We start from the raw sequence: 20,452 nt of genomic DNA on the forward strand, positions 1-20,452 counted from the left end.
TTAACAGAATATAAAAGCAAAATATTTAATCCGATACAAATACAGAAACATTCCCCATCCTCAACATAAAGTTGACACAACCTCGATTGCTGCTGTGCCTCCTAGCCTTACTGCTTATTCTGAAGTCCTGAGAGAGAAAGTGAGGGAGTGGATAGGCTCATTCCTAACCATACATACTCCATTATAGGCCAGGAAGAGCCAATATAGAGCAGTACCAGCTCAGTACTTCAAACAGAATGACACAAAAGGATTCCATTTGGCTAAATAAGTTACCATATGGGTAGCATATTTAAGCTTTATTTAAAAATACATTGTATCCAATTAGAGCTATTAGTAATTTTGGAATGAAATTTTTGGAAAGTACTGTTAAGTACATTCACAGTTATATGCTGAAATGTAAATATACATAAAATATACGGAAGTTTAAAAGCATTTGCGGTGAACGATGGACGGGCCAGCTTCATCATATTCTGGCTTGCTGATCCACATTTGCTGGAAGGTAGACAGGGAAGCAAGGATGGATCCACCAATCCAGACAGAGTACTTCCGTTCAGGAGGAGCAATGATCTGTTATAGTAAAAAGAAACATGAAAATTATATGTGCCAAAGATATTAAAAACAAACACCTGTAAAGTAAGTCCTTCTGATACCTGCTTGAGTACTGAACCCCCTATGAAAGAGAGAAATAATAACCCCCCAGCTATTACATCACCAAAAATGTAGAACAGTGACATCATTAGCTTGTACAGTCCTGGCTGATGCTACAACTCAAAAGGGGTAAGGTGAGGGGGAACTTGATGCCATAATTAAGGAATGGGATTGCCTCGGGGCATTTGCTAGGCCGACCCATTTCGATAATGCGAAGCAGGCCAGCCTAGCAACAGCCTCGAGGCTGTCCGGCCTAGTAAATGCTGGACAGTGAGCAGGTAAGGGAGAAGGGGTATTACTGGACAGGGGGGAGGTAAAAGGAACGGAGAAGGGCTACTGCTGGACAGGGGGAGCAGGGAAGGGGTGCTGCTGGACATGGGGGAAGTAAAAGTAAGGGAGAAGGGAAGACAGACAGGGGGCAGAGAGAAAGAAAGAAAAAAAATACAGACAGACAGGGGGCAGAGAGAAATAAAGAAATGCCTAAGTCTACACATCTATTCTAGCACCTGTTAATGTAACAGGCTAAAAAACTAGTTATTAAATAACAGTACACCGTATTTGCCTTTTCATGGAGCTAACTGGACAATACTTACTTGTGTTGTGCTCTAATTTTTTGAAGCAATTATTGAGCATTACAGGTTTAGAAGCATTTTCTCCTCTGGGCATGAGAAACCGAGAAAGCACAAGAAGGTTGAGGGCCTTTTTTTTCTAAGGGGTGTTCAAGCCCTAATGCTTTTTTGGTGCATCAAAATAGGCTATCTCAAAATGTGTTGCGCTGTATTTTGCCTGTTTCTGTGTGTTAATCGCATGTTATTTTTTGGAAAATATTTTTGAGAGGAGACATGACATGGGGGAAATGGGCATGGAAAGTACCAGGTTTTGAAAAGCCATCCGGACCCCTGAACATGTCCTCAAAAGGAGGACATGATCGGGGAAATCCGGACGTCTGGCAACCCTAACCAGGATCTCATCTCCCCTTCTCTAGTACCCCCCCACCCCCAAGGTGTTCAGCATTTTCATCTCCACTTCTCTAGCCCCTGCCAAGGTGTCCAGAATCTTATTTCTCCGTCCTTTCTTTTCCTGTTCAGAATCTTCTCCCTTTCTTTCCTCCCTCTGTCTCCACTGCTGTCACCCTGTTATCATTGCCTTCTATCATTCACTGCTGCTGCACAAGGTTTTGACCACAGGCCCTCACTTAAGGCCTCCTACATTCTAATACAAACTTCCTGTTGAAGACGTCAATACCTGAGCATGGACCTGTGCTGAAAGTCCCAGCACTGAAAATAGCTTTAAAATACGGAGCTGCTACACCCCCCTCCCATTCCAAATTTTGCTTCCCTAAGCAGGTACCTGGTCCATCTGATGGCCAAGCTGGCTCTGATTTTGTTCAGGCATTATTAATAGGGCTACCAGATGTCTGGATTTACCTGGATATGTCCACCTTTTAGAGGACTGTCCAGGTGTCTGGATGGATTTTGCAAATACAACACTATGGGTTTTGCACAGTCCCAGCTCTGCACTGCATCTGGAGGGCCTCCGAGCATGCATGGATGTGACGTAGCGATGTCACACACACGAGCTTTACGTGTTTTGGGAACAACACTGCATCTGTCTAGCAGATAGTTTAGTTTAGTTGCTTATAGTCCGCTTTTTCCAAAGCGGAGTACAACAAACCATACAGAATAATATGAACATAAATGCACAAAATTACACAACCCATAAAATACAGCATGTAGCATATAGCAGATTGCAATACACTCTTAAATCTTCTCCACCCTGACAACTTCAAATACAGATAGATTATGAGCCCACTGGGACAGGCAGGGAAAAATGCTTAAACTGTTCTGAGTTTTCTGGTATAGAAAACTGAATGAATGAATGAATGAATAAATAAATAGTGCTATACAAATGGTATGGAGGAGGAGTCATATTAATGGTAGAGTACCAAGATCAGAGGTTCAACCTTCTAAGCCAGGGGTAGGCAATTCCGGTCCTCGAGAGCCGGAGTCAGGTCAGGTTTTCAGGATATCCAAAATGAATATGTATGAGATGAATTTGCATGCACTGCCTCCTTGAGATGCAAATCTATCTCATGCATATTTATTGTGGATATCCTGAAAACCTGACCTGGCTCTGGCTCTCGAGGACCGGAATTGCCTACCCCTGTTCTAGGCAATGTTTTTGCTCAGCAACCAGAAGGTATGCTGAAGTCTTCTGCTGGTATTCCTTCCTAGTAGGGATGGTATCAAGACTTGACTGTCCTTTATGATTGCAATCACAATATTTTAACACTACGCTTCAGTGGCAGGAAAGCTGGCAGAGGTCTCCAGTGCTGCTTCCAGCTGCTTAGTGGGCTAGAGCAGTGGTTCCCAACCCTGTCCTGGAGGAACACCAGGCCAATTGGGTTTTCAGGCTAGCCCTAATGAATATGCATGAAGCAAATTTGCATGCCTATCACTTCCATCATATGCAAATCTCTCTCATGCATATTCATTAGGGCTAGCCTGAAAACCCGATTGGCCTGGTGTTCCTCCAGGACAGGGTTGGGAATCACTGGGCTAGAGAATGACACGGGGACACATATGTCCCTGTCCCCGTGGGATCTTATCTCCATCCCCGTCCCATTTCTGTGCCCCTACCCAACCCCTGCAAGCTCTGTCCTCATCTTTGCAAACCTCGAACATGTATGATTTTAAAGTCTTTGAGGCTTGTGCACATGAGGTCAGAGCTTGCAGGGATGGGGCAGAAACAGGGACAGAACTCAGGGGACGGGACAGGGATGGAGATAGATCCCACAGGGACAAATTTGTTTCCGTGTGGGAACAACGCTTGTATGAGGTTTCTTTTCTGATATCTGTCAGCTGGGAAGTCAGATTATATGATGCAATTGTTGGGCAGAATGTACGATAATAGAAGAACAAAAGGATGCTGAAAACCAAATATTCCTCTAATTTGCTTGGGATGTTACTTAATACATATACCTTGGTTACAACTTGTTTTCTGTTATTAAGAAGAATGGCTATTGATCGTTTTCAGAGAATCAAAAATCACAAGCTCATACCTTGATTTTCATAGTGCTGGGGGCCAGAGCAGTGATTTCCTTCTGCATCCGGTCTGCAATGCCTGGGTACATAGTGGTGCCACCAGATAGCACATTATTAGCATAAAGGTCCTTTCTGATATCAATGTCACACTTCATGATGCTGTTGTAGGTGGTTTCATGAATACCAGCAGATTCCATACCTGTAAGATAAGGTTAGAGAATTAAAAGTGAACTAGTTAATAAAAGGGATCTTTTACTGGATTTAGGCCTAGATTTTCAAAAAATTGTGTAAAAAACTGACAGCAATTATAGTAGCAATTTTATAAAAGTGAGTCATTCTCCAAAAAACACTCATGCAAATGAGGTTGGTGGAGAGTAGCGAAGACTCGCTAAATTTACATATACTCATCACTGGTTATTGTGATGGGCACATGCATAGAACAAACGAACAAAAAAACCCAAAACAACAACAGTGGGAGAGATGCCCAATCTCTCACGCTGACAACTGCCACCTCCCCCCCCCCGACAACAGGAGAGATGCCCAATGTCTCCCGCCGCCAACTGACACACTTCCCCAGCAGCGGGAGAGATGCCCAATATCTCCATCCCAACCGACACACCCCCGGCAGGTGTATGTGAGAAAAGGTACCCTCTATGACATTGGGCGGTAGATGAATCAGAGTCTTCAGGGCAGATCCAGGTTTCAGTTAGTGCTAGAAAGCAATGTTACTTACCGTAACAGTTGTTATCCAGGGACAGCAGGCAGCTATTCTCACTAGTGGGTGATGTCATCCGACAGAGCCCCGATACAGACGTCTCACAAGCATGTCTTGCTTGAAGAAACTTAGAAGTTTCGAGATGCCCGCACCGCGCATGCACCAGTGCCTTCCCGCCCGATGGTCCGGGCATGTCTCCTCAGTTCAGGTAGCTAGCAGAGAAGCCAACCCAGGGGAGGTGGGTGGGACGTGAGAATAGCTGCCTGCTGTCCCTGGATAACAACTGTTACGGTAAGTAACATTGCTTTATCCCAGGACAAGCATGCAGATATTCTCACTAGTGGGTGACCTCCAAGCTAACCTCAATGGGATGGTGGGAGAGTTGGCAACTTAGGAGAATAAATTTTGTAACACCGTTTGGCCAAACTGTCCATCCCGTCTGGAGAAAGTATCCAGACAATAATGAGAGGTGAATGTATGAACCGAGGACCAAGTGGCAGCCTTACAAATCTCCTCAATCGGTGTCGATCTGAGGAAGACTACAGAGGTTGCCATTGCTCTGATCTTATGGGCTGTGACCTTACAGGGAAGGGATAATCCAGCCTGGGCATAGCAGAAAGAGATATAAGCCGCCATCCAGTTGGAGATGGTGCGCTTCGATACAGGTCGTCCCAACTTGTTTGGATCAAAGGAGACGAAAAGTTGAGGGGCAGTTCTGTGTGGTTTGGTGCGATCCAGGTAGAAAGCCAAAGCACGTTTACAGTCCAGAGTATGAAGAGCTGATTCTCCAGAATGAGAATGAGGCTTTGGAAAAAACACTGGAAGTACAATAGATTGGTTGAGATGAAATTCAGAGACCACCTTAGGCAGGAATTTAGGATGAGTGCAAAGGACTACCTTGTCATGATGGAACACTGTGAAAGGTGGATCCGCCACTAAGGCCTGAAGCTCACTGACCCTGCGAGTAGAAGTGAGGGCCACCAGAAAAACCACTTTCCAGGTGAGAAACTTAAGAGGAGACTTGTTGAGAGGCTCAAAAAGAGGTTTCATAAGCAGAGAAAGGACAACATTGAGATCCCAAACTACTGGAGGAGGTTTGAGAGGAGGGTTGACATGAAAAAGTCCTTTCATAAATCTGGAAACCACAGGATGAGCAGAGAGAGGTTTCCCTTGTAGAGGCTGATGGAAAGCCGCAATAGCACTCAGGTGGACTCGAATAGATGTAGACTTGAGACCAGACTGAGACAGGTGTAGAAGATAGTCCAATACAGAGGATAGGGAGGCTCGCTGAGGCTCCTTGGAATTGGAAACACACCAGGAAGAAAATCTAGTCCATTTCTGGGAGTAGCATTGACGAGTAGCAGGCTTCCTGGAAGCCTCCAAGACATCCCTCACCGCCTGGGAAAACTGGTGAGGAGTTACGTTGAGAGGAACCAAGCTGTCAGGTGAAGAGACTGCAGGTTGGGATGAAGTAGTGATCCTTGATGTTGAGTAAGCAGTGAAGGAAACACTGGAAGAAGGACCGGCTCCCTGCTGCTGAGTTGAAGTAGAAGGGAGAACCAAGGTTGCCTGGGCCACCGAGGAGCTATCAGAATCATGGTGGCCTGGTCGGATCTCAACTTGACCAGAGTCTTTTGAATTAGAGGAAATGGAGGAAACGCATACAGGAAGCGATTCCCCCAATCCAGTAGAAAGGCATCTGCCTCGAGGCGAAGAGGGGTGTAGATCCTGGAGCAAAACTAAGGCAGTTTGAAGTTGTGGGGGGCCGCAAAGAGGTCTATCTGAGGCGTCCCCCAATGTGCAAAGATCTGATGAAGGGGGTTGGAATGGAGGGTCTATTTGTGAGGCTGGAGGAGACGACTCAAGTTGTCCGCCAAGACGTTGTCCTTCCCCTGAATGTAGACAGCTTTGAGAAAGGCGTTGTGGCGAACCGCCCAATCCCAGACTCTGAGAGCTTCCTGGCAGAGGGAGGACGAGCCCGAGCCCCCTTGCTTGTTCACATAGTACATGGCGACCTGGTTGTCTGTGCGAATGAGGACCACCATGTCGTGAAGCAGATGTTGAAAAGCTTGAAGAGCATAGAAGATGGCCCTGAGCTCTAGAAGATTGATCTGATGGAGTCGGTCCGCATCGGTCCAGAATCCCTGAGTGTGAAGCCCATCCAGATGAGCCCCCCAGGCATAGGTCGAGGAATCGGTTGTGAGAACCTTCTGGTGGGGCGGAGTGTGAAACAGCAAACCTCTGGATAGATTCGAAGAGGTCATCCACCAAAGTAGAGACTGCCGAAGAGCAGGAGTGACTACGATGTGTCGAGACAATGAGTCGGACACCTGAGTCCATTGAGAAGCCAGGGTCCACTGAGGAATCCTGAGATGGAGTCTGGCAAAGGGCGTCACATGAACTGTAGAGGCCATGTGGCCCAGGAGGACCATCATGTGTCTCGCTGAGATGGTCTGGCGAGAAGACACAGACTGGCAGAGATGAAGAAGAGCATCCAGGCGCTGAGGAGGAAGGAATGTTCGAAGCTGAATGGTGTCCAGGACCGCCCCGATGAAGGGGAGAGACTGGGAAGGCTGTAGATGAGATTTGGGGAAGTTGATCTCGAAGCCCAAATTCTGCAGGAAGCAAATCGTGGCCGAGGTTGCCGAAATGACCTCTGGGGCAGACGGGGCCTTGATGAGCCAGTCGTCGAGGTAGGGAAACACCTGAAGACCCCTGTTCCGAAGTGCAGCGGCCACCACCACCAGACACTTCGTGAAGACTCTGGGAGACGAGGACAGGCCGAATGGAAGCACTCGATACTGCAGATGTAGATGTCCCACCCGAAATCTAAGGAACTTGCGGGAGGCCGGATGAATGGGAATGTGCGTGTAGGCCTCCTTGAGATCCAGAGAGCATAACCAGTCGTTCTGCTCGAGTAGGGGGTATAGAGAAGCAAGGGTCAGCATGCGAAACCGCTCCCTGACCAAGAACTTGTTGAGGACCCGAAGGTCTAGAATGGGACGGAGGTCGCCCGTCTTCTTCGGGACGAGAAAGTACCGGGAGTAAAAACCCCGGTTGTGCTGGTCCACCAGGACCGGCTCAACGGCCCGAAGCCGGAGCAAAGCCTGAGCTTCCTGAAGAAGAAGGGCGGTCTGCGTCAAGTTGAAAGGATACTCTCTTGGAGGGTGGTCTGGAGGGACCTGATGGAATTGAAGAGAGTATCCTTTTCTTATGATGGAAAGAACCCAGAGGTCGGTGGTAATAGCCTCCCATCGATAATAAAAATGGTGGAGGCGACCCCCGATGGGAAAAACAGGAGGATGCAGAACGAGGTCGGTTATGCTCCCTGGAATAGAGTCAAAACAGCTGAGTAGCCTTCGGTGCAGCCGGCGTCTGGGGTTTCTGCTGAGCCTTTTGGGGAGGCTGTCTCTTCACCGGTTGCCTCGCAGCAGGAGTCTGCCGTGGAGTGTAGTGCCGCTGATTGATCAAGGGCGGCCTAGAAGGTCGAGACTGTTGAGGCTTTGGCTTAGGCCGAAGGATAGATTGGAAAGACTTCTCATGGTCTGAAAGTTTTTTGGTAACAGTCTCGATTGACTCATCAAACAGATCCGCACCCGCACAAGGCACATTGGCAAGCCTGTCCTGGAGGTTCGGATCCATGTCAATCGTTCGAAGCCATGGCAAGCGACGCATGGCCTTGGAGCAGGCGGCAGCACGTGCCGAGAGTTCAAAAGCATCGTACGAGGATTGCATCAGTTGAAGACGCAGCTGGGAGAGTGAGGCTACCACTTCCTCGAACTCGAATCGAGCCTGAGAATCGATGAAGGGAGTAAACTTTCGGAGCACCGGCAAGAAGAACTCCAAATATGAAGAAAAGAAGAAATTATAATTGAGAACTCGCGAAGCCATCATCGAGTTCTGGTATATTCTTCTACCGAACTTATCCATTGTTCTGCCCTCTCGTCCTGGTGGCACAGAGGCATAGACTTGGGAGGGATGAGAACGCTTCAGGGAGGATTCGACCAGCAGGGATTGATGGGAGAGTTGAGCCCCCTCAAACCCCTTGTGATGGACAATGTGATATCTTGCATCCAATTTGCTCGGGACCGCAGGAATTGAGTACGGCGTCTCAAAACATCTCATAAATGTCTGATCCAGCAATTTATGGAGAGGAAGCCGAAGAGACTCAGCAGGAGGATGAGGCAAGTGCATGGTGTCGAGATACTCCTTCGAATACCGAGACCCAGTGTCCAAAGTAACATCCAAGTCATCTGCCATTTGACGGAGAAAGGAAGAAAAAGACAACTGGTCTGCCAGTACCGGCCTCCGAGACGGACTGGATGAAGTGGAAGCCTCAGGATCCATAGAGACTTGGGAGTGACAAGGAGAATAAGAGGTAGATGGTTCCTCGTACTCCGGCCCCTCTGGGGGCGACAAATCAGAGGAAGAGTATCCCAGACGTGGCAGCTTCTTCTGTGGTGAAACCTCAGAATGGCGCGAGGAGTGCCGAGATGAGTGCCTGGATCGATGCCCCTCCCGGTGCCTGGAGGGAGAGCGAGAATGGCGGTACTTCGCATGGTCCCCTGAAGCTTCCAGTGAATGAATAGGACTGGAAGCAGTAGAGCAAAGGGGCGGGATGGAGGCCGCCTCACGTGATGCAGCCCAGGCCTGGTATGGAGTGCGGAAGAACTCTTCCTGAGATTTACTATGCCCAGGACTTCGATTACCAATCGGGGGGACAGCGCTTTATTGGCGCGGAGGCGTAATGGGCTCTAAAGGAGGCATGTCGCTAATGGAAGCCCGCCTCGAGGGACCGGCCGCCTTTCGTCGCTCCTCCTCGTCAAGCAACGAGATCGATCGACGAGGAGGAGGAGGAGGGGGCGGTCCGCCCCCTGGGACCGGGACCGGGAGGTCACCCTGGATGGAGGCGATTAACCTGGGTCCCATGGTTTGCATGAGCTCGACAAACTGAGCTTAAAGCAGAGACCGAAGCGAAGCCGATATGGGGGGTTCCGCACCGAAAGGGGGTCCCCCAGCACGGTCTTCGCGCTCCTTCGTGGTCGAGTGCTTCTGCTTGGAAGCTTTCAGCACCTTAATGACCACAGGTGGGATAGTGAAAGGCAGTACCTGAGTCGAGGAGACGGGGACAGGCACCGGCGCCGAACTCGGGGCCGAAACCGGAGTAAACGAAGCCGGCTTCAGAAGGCCCGGAGTAGCGGGAGCAGCAGCTGGCTTCGCATGGACAGGCGAAGCGGCCGATGATGTCGAAGCCGAAGGTTCTTTAGCAGCTTCCATCTTAAACATCGACTCCCACAACAGACAGCGCCGCTTAAACGCCCATGCTGTAAGAGTGGAACAAGGCTGGCACGATTTCGGGAAATGTTCTGGACCTAGACACTGCAGGCAGCATTGATACGGGTCCGTCAACGAAATTGCACGCTGGCACTTGCTACACTTTTTAAAACCGGTGATTGGCCGGGACATAGGCTGAAAAAGCTCCGCCGCAAGATCGAAGGAGCTGGGCCTGAGCCACGTGGCCGACCCGGCCGACTCGCCGGAAGAAAAATTTTTTTTTTTTTTTTTAAAAGAATAAAAGAAAGAAAATACACGATAAAGAGTAAAATAAACCCAAAATCGCGGCAATTAGAAGGCAAAAACGGGAATTCAGTCAGCGCAGAATTGAAGTAAAACTTCTCAGCTCCGCGGAAAGAAAAGAACTGAGGAGACACGCCCGGACCATCGGGCGGGAAGGCACTGGCGCATGCGCGGTGCGGGCATCTCGAAACTTCTAAGTTTCTTCAAGCAAGACATGCTTGTGAGACGTCCGTATCGGGGCTCTGTCAGATGACATCACCCACTAGTGAGAATACCTGCCTGCTTGTCCTGAGATAAGGTGGAGCTTTCTAGAGATAAAGAGGTCATGTATGAAAGTAAGTTTGTTGGAGACGGAGTGGGCATTCCACAGGGTGTAGGGAGGAATGGGGAGGAGAGTAACAGAAATGATTGGTTAGGTTGTGGTGTGATTCCCATGAGTAGGCTGAGGGATGATTGGGAGAACCGGGATTAGGATTGATGTCTCCAGCAGAGAGCAAGAGAAGGAGTAGGAGAATCCAACCAAGTGTGGGAGAGGCTTGGGGGGCTGCACTGTGGTTGAGATGCATATAGGTAGAGGTAAAAGAAACCCATTTTATTTTAAATGGAATATGGACAATAATTAGCAAAAATATTGTTTAAATTTTGACAACTAAACTTGCAGAATTTTGAAATTTTTTTGTGTAGAATTTTTAATTTCTTTTGCACAGAATTCCACTAGGAGTAAACTCTGCTAAAGCACGGTATCTGGTTTAGTTCTGATCCCCTGCAGCTTCAACTGAAACCATAAAGATTATTTCTCCCCACTATGAACAGATAAATTAATACAAAGGCAGCACATTTTGATGGTAATTTCCAAAGAATATGCCTGGGTGAAAAGGAATTATATGGGAAACACTCCAGGTAGAAGGTTGCCTTCCCCCCTGATGCCTACAAACTCTGGCATAGTAATGGGGGGGGGGCGTTGACACCTCTCCTCTTCCTCCTCCCCCTATCTCTTCAAATCTTCGCTGGCCACAAGCATCACTTCTTACCTGCTGTTTGCACTGGCCTCATCCCCATCTCTGATGCCACTTCCTGTTCATGGGGATCAGGAAGTGATGTCAGAGGGAAGGATGAGGCCTGTGAGATGCTACTCATGGCTGATGAAGATTTGAAGAGGTACAGGTGTATGGTGCAATATGCCAGATGCCTCCTCTCTGGACTCCAGCTTCCCTTGCTATGCCACTACCTAAAAGTGCTTGTGTGGTTTCACAGCCACAGCTAAGAAAGACATGATTAAAGTAGAGAAGGGAAAATACATGCAAGGATTTGCTTATGAAGTCCTGCACACTTTTGTACCGTGGTCCCTGCTGGCCCCCAAATTTTCTAAAAAGTTTCCCTTTGAAAATTAGCTCACAAACTACAAGCCAGTTGTATAGACAGCACATTCTTACTCTGCAAATGTGCTATTATTTGTGCACCTTGAGAAACACACAAACTGCAGCTTCCTACAAAAAAGAGAAATATAACCAAAGGCAGACTCACCAATAAAGGAGGGTTGGAAGAGGGTTTCTGGACAACGGAAACGCTCATTACCAATGGTAATAACTTGACCATCGGGAAGTTCATAACTCTTTTCAAGAGAAGAGGAGGAGGCAGCAGTGGCCATTTCATTTTCAAAGTCCAAAGCCACGTAACACAGCTTCTCCTTAATGTCACGGACAATTTCACGTTCAGCTGTTAGGAAACAAGAGTCAGGTTTCAGAATATGAAGAAAGAATATACATATTTCCCCATTTAGCATTATTGTTTGCTAAGATTAACATTTCATAGTATTTAAAGGAGATAATACTTCATTTTGAACTGTGTAAGTATGAGAATCACCACTAAACAGATACACAATCCATTTTTAGTGTCTATGGCCAAATATATTATACATCTCTTTCCCTTTTAATTTCAATTTCCAGCTCACAGAGCGTTAAAAAATCCCCTCACCCCCTAATTAGTGAAATTACTATAGTAACAGCCAAAACGAGTTAGGCATGTAAAAAGAGTAGTAAAGACCAGAGTGACTTTAAAAAGTCTCTTTAAAAGATATAAACAGTATAATAGTAATAAAAAGTAAAAAGGCAAATTGCCCATAGGATTAGGGTAAATTGGTTGCAATATTGGTCATAACCCTTCATTAAAAAGTCTCCTTGAAGAAACTTCACATAATCCCAGCTCCAGCATATTTCATAGCTTTAATAGGGGATAGATAGAGCTCCTTACTCATTAATAAGAAAATTCCAAGTCTCTTTGAGATATTCTAGTTACATCAATTACTGAGCCTCTAGTGCTCTTATCCCAGTGGTGCTAGTGGTTAACTGTCCTTCAGATGTTATGGGTTCCCTGAGTAGAAACATAGAAACATAGAAAAAGACGGCAGAAAAGGGCTATAGCCCACCAAGTCTGCCCATTCCAAATACCCGCCCCCCTTAAATTACTCCCTTAGGGATCCCATGTGAATATCCCATTTTCTCTTAAAGTCTGACACGCTGTTAGCCTCAATCACCTGCAGTGGGAGTTTGTTCCAATGATCCACTACTCTTTCAGTGAAGAAGTATTTTCTGTAGTCTCTATGGAACTTCCCTCCCCTGATTTTCAGCGGATGCCCCCTGGTGGTCGAGGGTCCCCTGAGGTAAAAGATATCTTCTTCCGACTCGATACGGCCCGTGATATACTTAAACGTTTCAATCATGTCTCCCCTCTCTCTTCGTTCCTCAAGTGAGTACAGCCGCAGTTTATTCAGTCTTTCTTCATACGTGAGATCCTTGAGTCCCAAGACCATCCTAGTGGCCATACGCTGAACCGACTCGATTCTCAGCACATCTTTCCGGTAGTGTGGTCTCCAGAATTGAACACAGTATTCCAAATGAGGCCTCACCATGGACCTGTATAGCGGCATCATGACTTCAGGTCTCCTGCTGACAAAACCTCTACGGATACAACCCATCACTTGCCTTGCCCTGGAGGAAGCCTTCTCCACTTGATTTGCAACCTTCATGTCATCACTAATGATCACCCCTAGATCTCGTTCCGTCGTGGTCCTGGCCAAGGTCTCACCATTTAGTATGTAAGTTCTGTGCGGGTTTCTCTTTCCCAGGTGCATTACCTTACACTTTTTAGCATTGAAGCCTAGCTGCCATGTTGCTGACCACCGTTCCAGCAGCACTACTGGAACAAGTTAAGGATAAACCCTTGGACAGACGAATTAACCCCAACACTGTTAGGAAGTTGGCACTACTTTCAGCCTTCAGTTCTTTCTCTAGTTGGGACTTACTGATATCTTCAGCTTCAACCTTTGCTCTTATCTGACTATGGTATAAGAGCCAGTTTCCCCCATAACCAGAGGGCATTCTGCATCTCAGAGGTACATCTGTGACTCAAACTGGCTTCTCTGAACAGTTTACTGCTACATGGAACACTTCAGTCTCTTCCTTGGGGTTCCAGGGCACAGCTCCTACTCTTCCCTTAGTCCTTCGAGCAGGTAGTTAAGATCCTAGGGGTTCCCCACTTACTGCTCCTCTACATCCTTTTAGCTGCATTCCCTCTAAAAGAAGAAAGATTTGGACTTGGATTTTATACTTCCTTCCAAAAGCTCAGAGTTGAAGTCCATTGGATCAGAATCTGAATGTTCAATCTACTATCTCGTTATATTGCTTCATAGAACGTCTGACACATTTCATAAGTGTTCTATTATCACATTCATAGTTTCAATGATCTTACCAGTAGTAACAAAAGAATAGCCACGTTCAGTCAGGATCTTCATGAGGTAGTCAGTTAAGTCACGGCCTGCTAAGTCTAGACGCATGATGGCATGGGGCAAGGCATAGCCTTCATAGATGGGCACATTGTGGGTGACACCATCACCAGAGTCAAGCACGATACCTTATGGGAAAAGGAACAAGTGTGATTTTAGTCAAAGAATCTTCAGTGTTGTGTGGGTCTTTAAACTGGAAACACGGGGGTAGCCAGGGAGTTTAGTGCTGTGCTGTACCAAGCAGAAGCACTCGGGGATTCAATTCCCATTTCAGGTCTTACATCCCCCTAGGTTGGCCAGAGCTGGAAATGGTTCAGAGACAGTGAGTTAGTCATCATGTCAGTTAGCTTAGCAGGGTTTTAAAAAGGTTTGGACAAGTTCCTAAAAGAAAAGTTCATAAATCATTATCGCACCAAGCAGCATCATGGGGTAAAGACCTAGAACAATTGCTTTCGCCCACTACTTATGAGGAATTTAGGAAACGTCTGAAAACACACTTGTTCCTAAAGTATCTAGACAACTGATCCTCTCTTCTCTCTCCCCTCTATAGCGATTAACTTGTTCTATTGATCACTTTCTCCTCAAAAATGGATTTCCTGTCCTATTAACCCTCTTTCTTCCTCCCCTCTTAAAGTCAATCAATTTGTACCTTTGCTTAATCTTTGTAAACCGCTTAGAACTTCACGGTATTGCGGTATATAAGCTGTTATTATTATTATTATAAACCATTATCAAGATCTATTTGAGAAAATCTACTGCTTATTCCTTAGATAAGCAGCATAAAATCTCTTACTCTTTTAGGATTGGCCTCTGGACTTGATTGACCTTTGGTCTGTTCCAGTATGACGGTGCTTAGCATTACCAGATGTCTGTGAAAACCCAGACATGTCCTCTCTTTTGTTAACCGTCCGGGTGCCCAGACGGTTTTTAAAAAATGGTGGATTCTGTCAGTCGCTGTAATTGTGTCTGGTAAGAAGGCGCCTAACACAAAGCCACGCCCACGCCTAACATGCATAGCGCCTATTTTTTTGAAGGCCGCCTAAATTTTTAGAGGCGCCTTGTTACAGAATCGCTCTTTCTTGGCAGGCGCCTAGGTTTCAATTATTGCTGATTAATAAGCTTAATTGAGCTTGTTATTCAATTTAGATAGGCGCTTATCTAGTTGAACGCCTCCAAAATAGGTGCCTAACATTATGTTAGGGACAGATTCTTCACACTGTGGGGAACAAGGGGGCACTCGGAGAAATTAAATGGGGGCAGGTTTAGAACAAACACTAGGAAGTTCTTTTTTACCCAGAGGGTGGTGGACACATGGAATGCGCTTCCGGAGGCTGTGATAGGCCAGAGCACATTACAGGGCTTCAAAGAAGGTTTGGATAGGTTCTTAGAAGATAAGGGAATTGAGGGGTACAGATAGGAGTAGAGGTAGGTTATAGGAATAGTCAGGGGCCACTGCACAGGTGATAGGCCTGATGGGCCGCCGCGGGAGCGGACCGCTGGGCAGGATGGACCTCTGGTCTGACCCAGCAGAGGCAACTTCTTATGTTCTTAATCTTTGGGCAGCTGGTAGCAGTAATGAAATAAAGCCTGTTACTGCCAGCCTGCCCTGGAAGCTGCCTCTTTGCAGCGACTTTCTGTTCCCATGTAGGCAGGACTTGCAAAGAGGTAGCTTAAAGGGCAGGCCGGCTGTAGTAGGCTTACTTCATTGCTGTTGCCGGCTGCCTGAAGATTCAATTACAGTGGCTGGTGTGGGGAGGAGGTAAGTGGGGGAATTGGGAGCTAGAGAGGCCATGAAGTGAAACAGTTTCAGGGGAGGGGAGGGGGCTGGAGAAACAGCATGAATGGAGGGCTGGAGAAGCATTATAAAAAGGAGAGAGTACTGGAGAAAAGACCATAGAGTAGGGTAGTGCTGGATGGGAGGGGAGGTTGGAAGGAGAGAGAGAGGCACCCACGGGGATGGGAAGTTGGAAGGAGAGAGAGAGAAAGAAAGAAAGACCCACAGGAGAGGGGGGTTGAAAGGATAGAGAGAGAGTGAGAGATGGAAAAGCACCTCTGAGGGTTGGAGGAAGGGAGAGAGAGAAGTACTAAAAGGGTACAGAGGATGGGAAGGGGGACCGAGGAAATGGGTGGAGTGTGGGTGGAGTATGGGTGGGGGTCATGTGCCATCTTCTTTGTCTTCACAAATATAGTAACCCTAATGGTGCTTATATACTTATTACTTATGCAGTAGCTTCAGTTCTGATTGGATTTAAGGTACATGATTACAGGATCTGGAAGGAACCCTGGTACATGGCTTTTAACAGGGGACTGTTGTTGCAATCGTTGGGCTAGACTAAGTTGGGACGGTATATAAAATAGAGGTAAAAAGATCCATGAGAGCTGTGAATGAAGGCTTATGCGCCAGATTCCAGTCCTAATGTTGATTGGTCTGGAAACCCAAAGGAGTGGGAGAAATGACTGAGTCACACACTTCCACAACTACCAATCCTTAATCAAAAAGAGACCTACCAGTTGTTCGCCCAGAAGCATAGAGAGAGAGCACCGCTTGAATAGCCACGTACATAGCTGGTACATTGAAGGTTTCAAACATTATCTGAAAGGTAATCAGAAATATTGCTGAGGACACCGAGTTTCCAAGTTTTATTAAAATTTGTTATCCCGCTTATCAGATTTCTAAGTGGCTTACAGTAGTAAAATTTATAAAAATGGAGGGATATACAAACAATAGTCATTACATGATGGCACAGACATTATAGCATGATTCAGAAGGTAGAAGGAGAGAAATACAATATTGAATAGGACAGGAAGACATAGCATTTAACAACCATAAGATCAGCTATATAATCATAAATTTGTTATGAAAATAGCCATTTATTGAGCATGCACCTTTACTTTTAAATTCTACTAATCTGCTGCTGGAAGGGTAATGATAAGAATGAACTTGAGACTGAAAGCATCTGTGGCACCAGATTCACAGTAAACTGTTCCATACTGTATCCTCTCAATTACTTGGTGGCATTATTTAATAAAGATTATACTCAGAAGTATAGAATAGGAAAAAGTACAATACTCAGGTGTCAATATTCAGCCAGCAGCAGTGAGTGGTTTTTTTTTTTTTTTAGCCACTGTTGGAGTTATTCCTGGACAGTCAATGACAGGCCATCTTCGAATGGAGGTTGGGGGGGAGGGGGGAAGAGAGAACAGCAGTGCTTGGTCCAAGAGAAGGTATGCCAGATCAACCATGTACAATGGAGGGCTGCACATGATTAATTATTAAATTGTGATTAAATTTTTTGCCGCGATTAGTGTGCAGCCCTATTTATTTTGCAATTAAACCAGAGAAATAGACTTGCGGAATATTGCATGAGCAAAGACAGTTAATCAGCATATTTAGTTTTCCATACAGTACATACTGAAGGACACCCAAAGCTCTAAACACTAAGAACTTAAATTTCACTTATATCGGTTGCTCTTTCCTAGGACAAAAATATTAGTAACTGATGTGATCAAAAATAGTAAACTGGAAAAAAAAATAGGACCATTGTATCGGGCAATGGTGCGTCCACATCTGGAGTACTGCGTTCAATATTGGTCGCCGTGCGTTAAGAAGGATATGGCGATACTTGAGAGGGTTCAGAAAAGAGTGACACAATTGATAAAAGGTATGGAAAACCTTTCATATGCTGAAAGATTAGAGAAACTGGGGCTCTTTTCCCTGGAGAAGCGGAGACTTAGAGGGGACATGATAGAGACTTACAAGATCATGAAGGGCATGGAGAAAGTGGAGAGGGACTACAAGAACGAGAGGGCATTCGGAAAAATTCAGAGGGGACAGATTCAGAACCAATGCTAGGAAGTTCTTCTTCATCCAAAGGGTGGTGGACACCTGGAATACGCTTCCAGAGGGTGTGATAGGACAGAGTACGGTATTGGGGTTCAAGAAGGGATTAGATAATTTCCTGAAGGAAAAGGGGATAGAAGGGTATAGATAGAGGATTACTATACAGGTCCTGGACCTGATGGGCTGCTGCGTGAGAGGGCTGCTGGGCGTGATGGACCTCTGGTCTGACCCAGCAGAGGCACTGCTTATGTTCTTAAAAATATCAGCCATGTTCATGTCAGTCCTTTTCTCCCACCTATCCTAGCCTAGTTTGTAAGTCAATCTCTTTTTCAGCATTTATAGTTTAAACCAGAGCTTTCCAATCTGGGTTATGACCCGAAATGGGATCACAAAATCCATTTTTGGGTTCATGACCTGGGTGCGCCCTGCATAGAGACAACCTCTAGGAGTCGTGTGCCTTCTGTGGCTGTGATAATGGAGTGACAGCTACAGAGTGTTTAGTAAGCAATGATCTACACCAGGGGTGTCCAACCTGCGGCCCAAGGGCCGCATGCGGCCCCTTGAAGTATTTTGTGCAGCCCTGGTCGAGGGCGATGCAGGGTTTTCCTCTGCTTCCCCCGGGTGTTTACCGTCTTGCTGGCTCCCTCCTCTGTCTTGCTGCAGCATTTGCGCAGCCCCAGAAACATTTTTTTCGGCCAATGCGGCCCAGGGAAGCCAAAAGGTTGAACACCCCTGATCTACACCCTCCCCACATCTCTGTGGGTGCCAACATCTTAAATCCAGGTCTTTTGATGGATAGGGATGTTGTGAGTTTATTTGCCAAAGGTAAATATATAACTTCCTTTGCAAAATTGACCTTCAAGGCTTAACAAAAAAATTTTTCTTTTCTCTCACTTTTAGCATAGCTGTTTTTTACTCAGCTATGTCAAATTCATAAGGTCACCAAGACAAAACGAAGACTGTAGACACACATACAATGATGCAGGCAAAGTTTATTTATATCAAAATTATTGAGTGCGGTTAAAAACAACACCTTAAAGGCAAACCAAGAGACCCAATACAATCTGTGTTTCGGTAACACGCCTTCATCAGGGGTCCCAAGTTGGAAAAGGAATCAAGTGAGACTGCAAACAAACTAAAGCCTGTATGAAAATGAACACCGAAGGTCAATCTGTGTGTGCTTGATGTTACTCTCCACTTATATAGCTACATATATATATTTTGTATGGATTGATTATCTTTGGATGCTTATTGTTCCTTTGTTGCATCATTACTGTTATATGTATCATGTTTGATGTACAATTTCCTTCTTTACTTTTGGTTTTCTTTTTTTTTTTTTCAAAAATTTCAATAAACAAATTTTAAAAATGAAATGAAAACTGACCCAACTATTCTCATCTAAATGCTAAGTAAAACAAAATTAGCCTAATAATAAACTATGATTTCAGTCTAATTCTTCTAAAACCCTGAAAATAAACTACATTCAGGGAAGAACTTGGCTACCTGGGTCATTTTTTCTCTGTTGGCCTTAGGATTTAGTGGAGCTTCTGTAAGTAGAGTTGGATGCTCTTCAGGCGCGACACGGAGTTCATTGTAAAAACTGTGATGCCAGATCTAGAATTGAAAGCAAATGAGAAAAAATGCAATAAACTACTATTATTAAATATGATGTCATCATCCTTGAAACGTGAAGTAATTCAATTGAATTAGTTCAGACCAGGTCACACAAGGGCAGTGTACAATTCAGAACACTAATAAAGTACAACACATGTAACACAAAATGAATACAGTTTCTACAAAATCCCTAAGAAATCAACTAAAGCAAAATTATACCAAAGTGCTAAAGAACCTAAGGCCCAATATATAAACTAATTTAAAGAGACAGGATTGGTAGATGTTCGGCAGCCCTTAACTGGACAGTGCAGCTGAATATCTGTTCTGATTGCTGTTACACTCTCTAGTTAGTGCTTTTGAGTGGGTTTGGAGGTGGAAACACAAAGTGATATCATCGAGGGCAGGACACAGTAGAGGGAAGCCTACAGGGCTGGTGCGGGCTGCCTAAGAGAATCACCACCAGTGACAGCTCTGAGGGAGGTGTTTCAGGCAGATGCCGGGCTACAGCCCTCCCCTCCAGAGGAGCAGATACTGTTTTGGGCAGAGGAATGAGGCACCACCGCTAAGGTGTCTCAGGGACTTCATGAACAATTAGATTGGGCGGGCCTGAAGAAAAATGGGTGGGCCTGTGAAAGGTTACCATATGGCTACACAAAAAGAAGATGGATTGAGACATCCGGGTTTTACTTCCATTGCTTTCAACCAAGATGTCTCAATCAGTCCTCTTTTATCTGGAGCCATCTGGTAACCCTAGGTCTGTGCCCACCTATGCCTATGTCACTGGCCCCAACCTTCCAAAATAATTATCTGAAGACCAGTGCTGGATACTGACTAGTACCTGGATAAGTTCTGGTGGCGAGGCAAGACCTGGATATTCAGGGGCAGAACATGGATTAGACCTGGCTTTGAATATCCAAATGGACTCAATTTGTGTTAAATTATATTGACAGAGCACCAGTTTCCATTGAATTCCTTTGTTGGCTAGTGCTTTTCAAAGCAAAGATCCAACCATGGGCATCAAAGAGCTGGTATAAGAACCTTGGACCAAGGTTGTGAAAAAGAACAGATCAGGAGATGCATATGAAAGAATTGCAGAGTCTTTAATTATCCCTCAGAGCGTGATTAGGATAAATTTTAAGAAGTGGAAAGTGTATGGCATCGATGACACGTTAGATCAGGACATCCCTGCAAACTGAATGGCTGAGCAGGAAAGCAACCAAAAGGCAAATGAC

The 20,452-nt window shown here is 45.8% G+C and overlaps 1 protein-coding gene across 1 annotated transcript in view; it reads right to left on the reverse strand.

The window, feature by feature from the left end:
• ACTA2 (actin alpha 2, smooth muscle) overlaps positions 1 to 20,452 on the reverse strand; it is a 29,289-nt gene continuing 8,837 nt past the window's right edge. The window contains exons 4-9 of the mRNA XM_033943663.1: positions 19,110 to 19,220; positions 16,274 to 16,358; positions 13,732 to 13,893; positions 11,509 to 11,700; positions 3,710 to 3,891; positions 1 to 567 (exon numbers count right to left, since the gene is read on the reverse strand). Of these exons, the coding sequence (XP_033799554.1) occupies positions 424 to 567; positions 3,710 to 3,891; positions 11,509 to 11,700; positions 13,732 to 13,893; positions 16,274 to 16,358; positions 19,110 to 19,220 (876 nt within the window). The 3' untranslated portion in view covers positions 1 to 423. The remainder of the gene's footprint in view (positions 568 to 3,709; positions 3,892 to 11,508; positions 11,701 to 13,731; positions 13,894 to 16,273; positions 16,359 to 19,109; positions 19,221 to 20,452) is intronic.

This window comes from Geotrypetes seraphini, chromosome 4, assembly GCF_902459505.1.
Source record: "Geotrypetes seraphini chromosome 4, aGeoSer1.1, whole genome shotgun sequence".
NCBI lineage: Eukaryota > Metazoa > Chordata > Amphibia > Gymnophiona > Dermophiidae > Geotrypetes > Geotrypetes seraphini.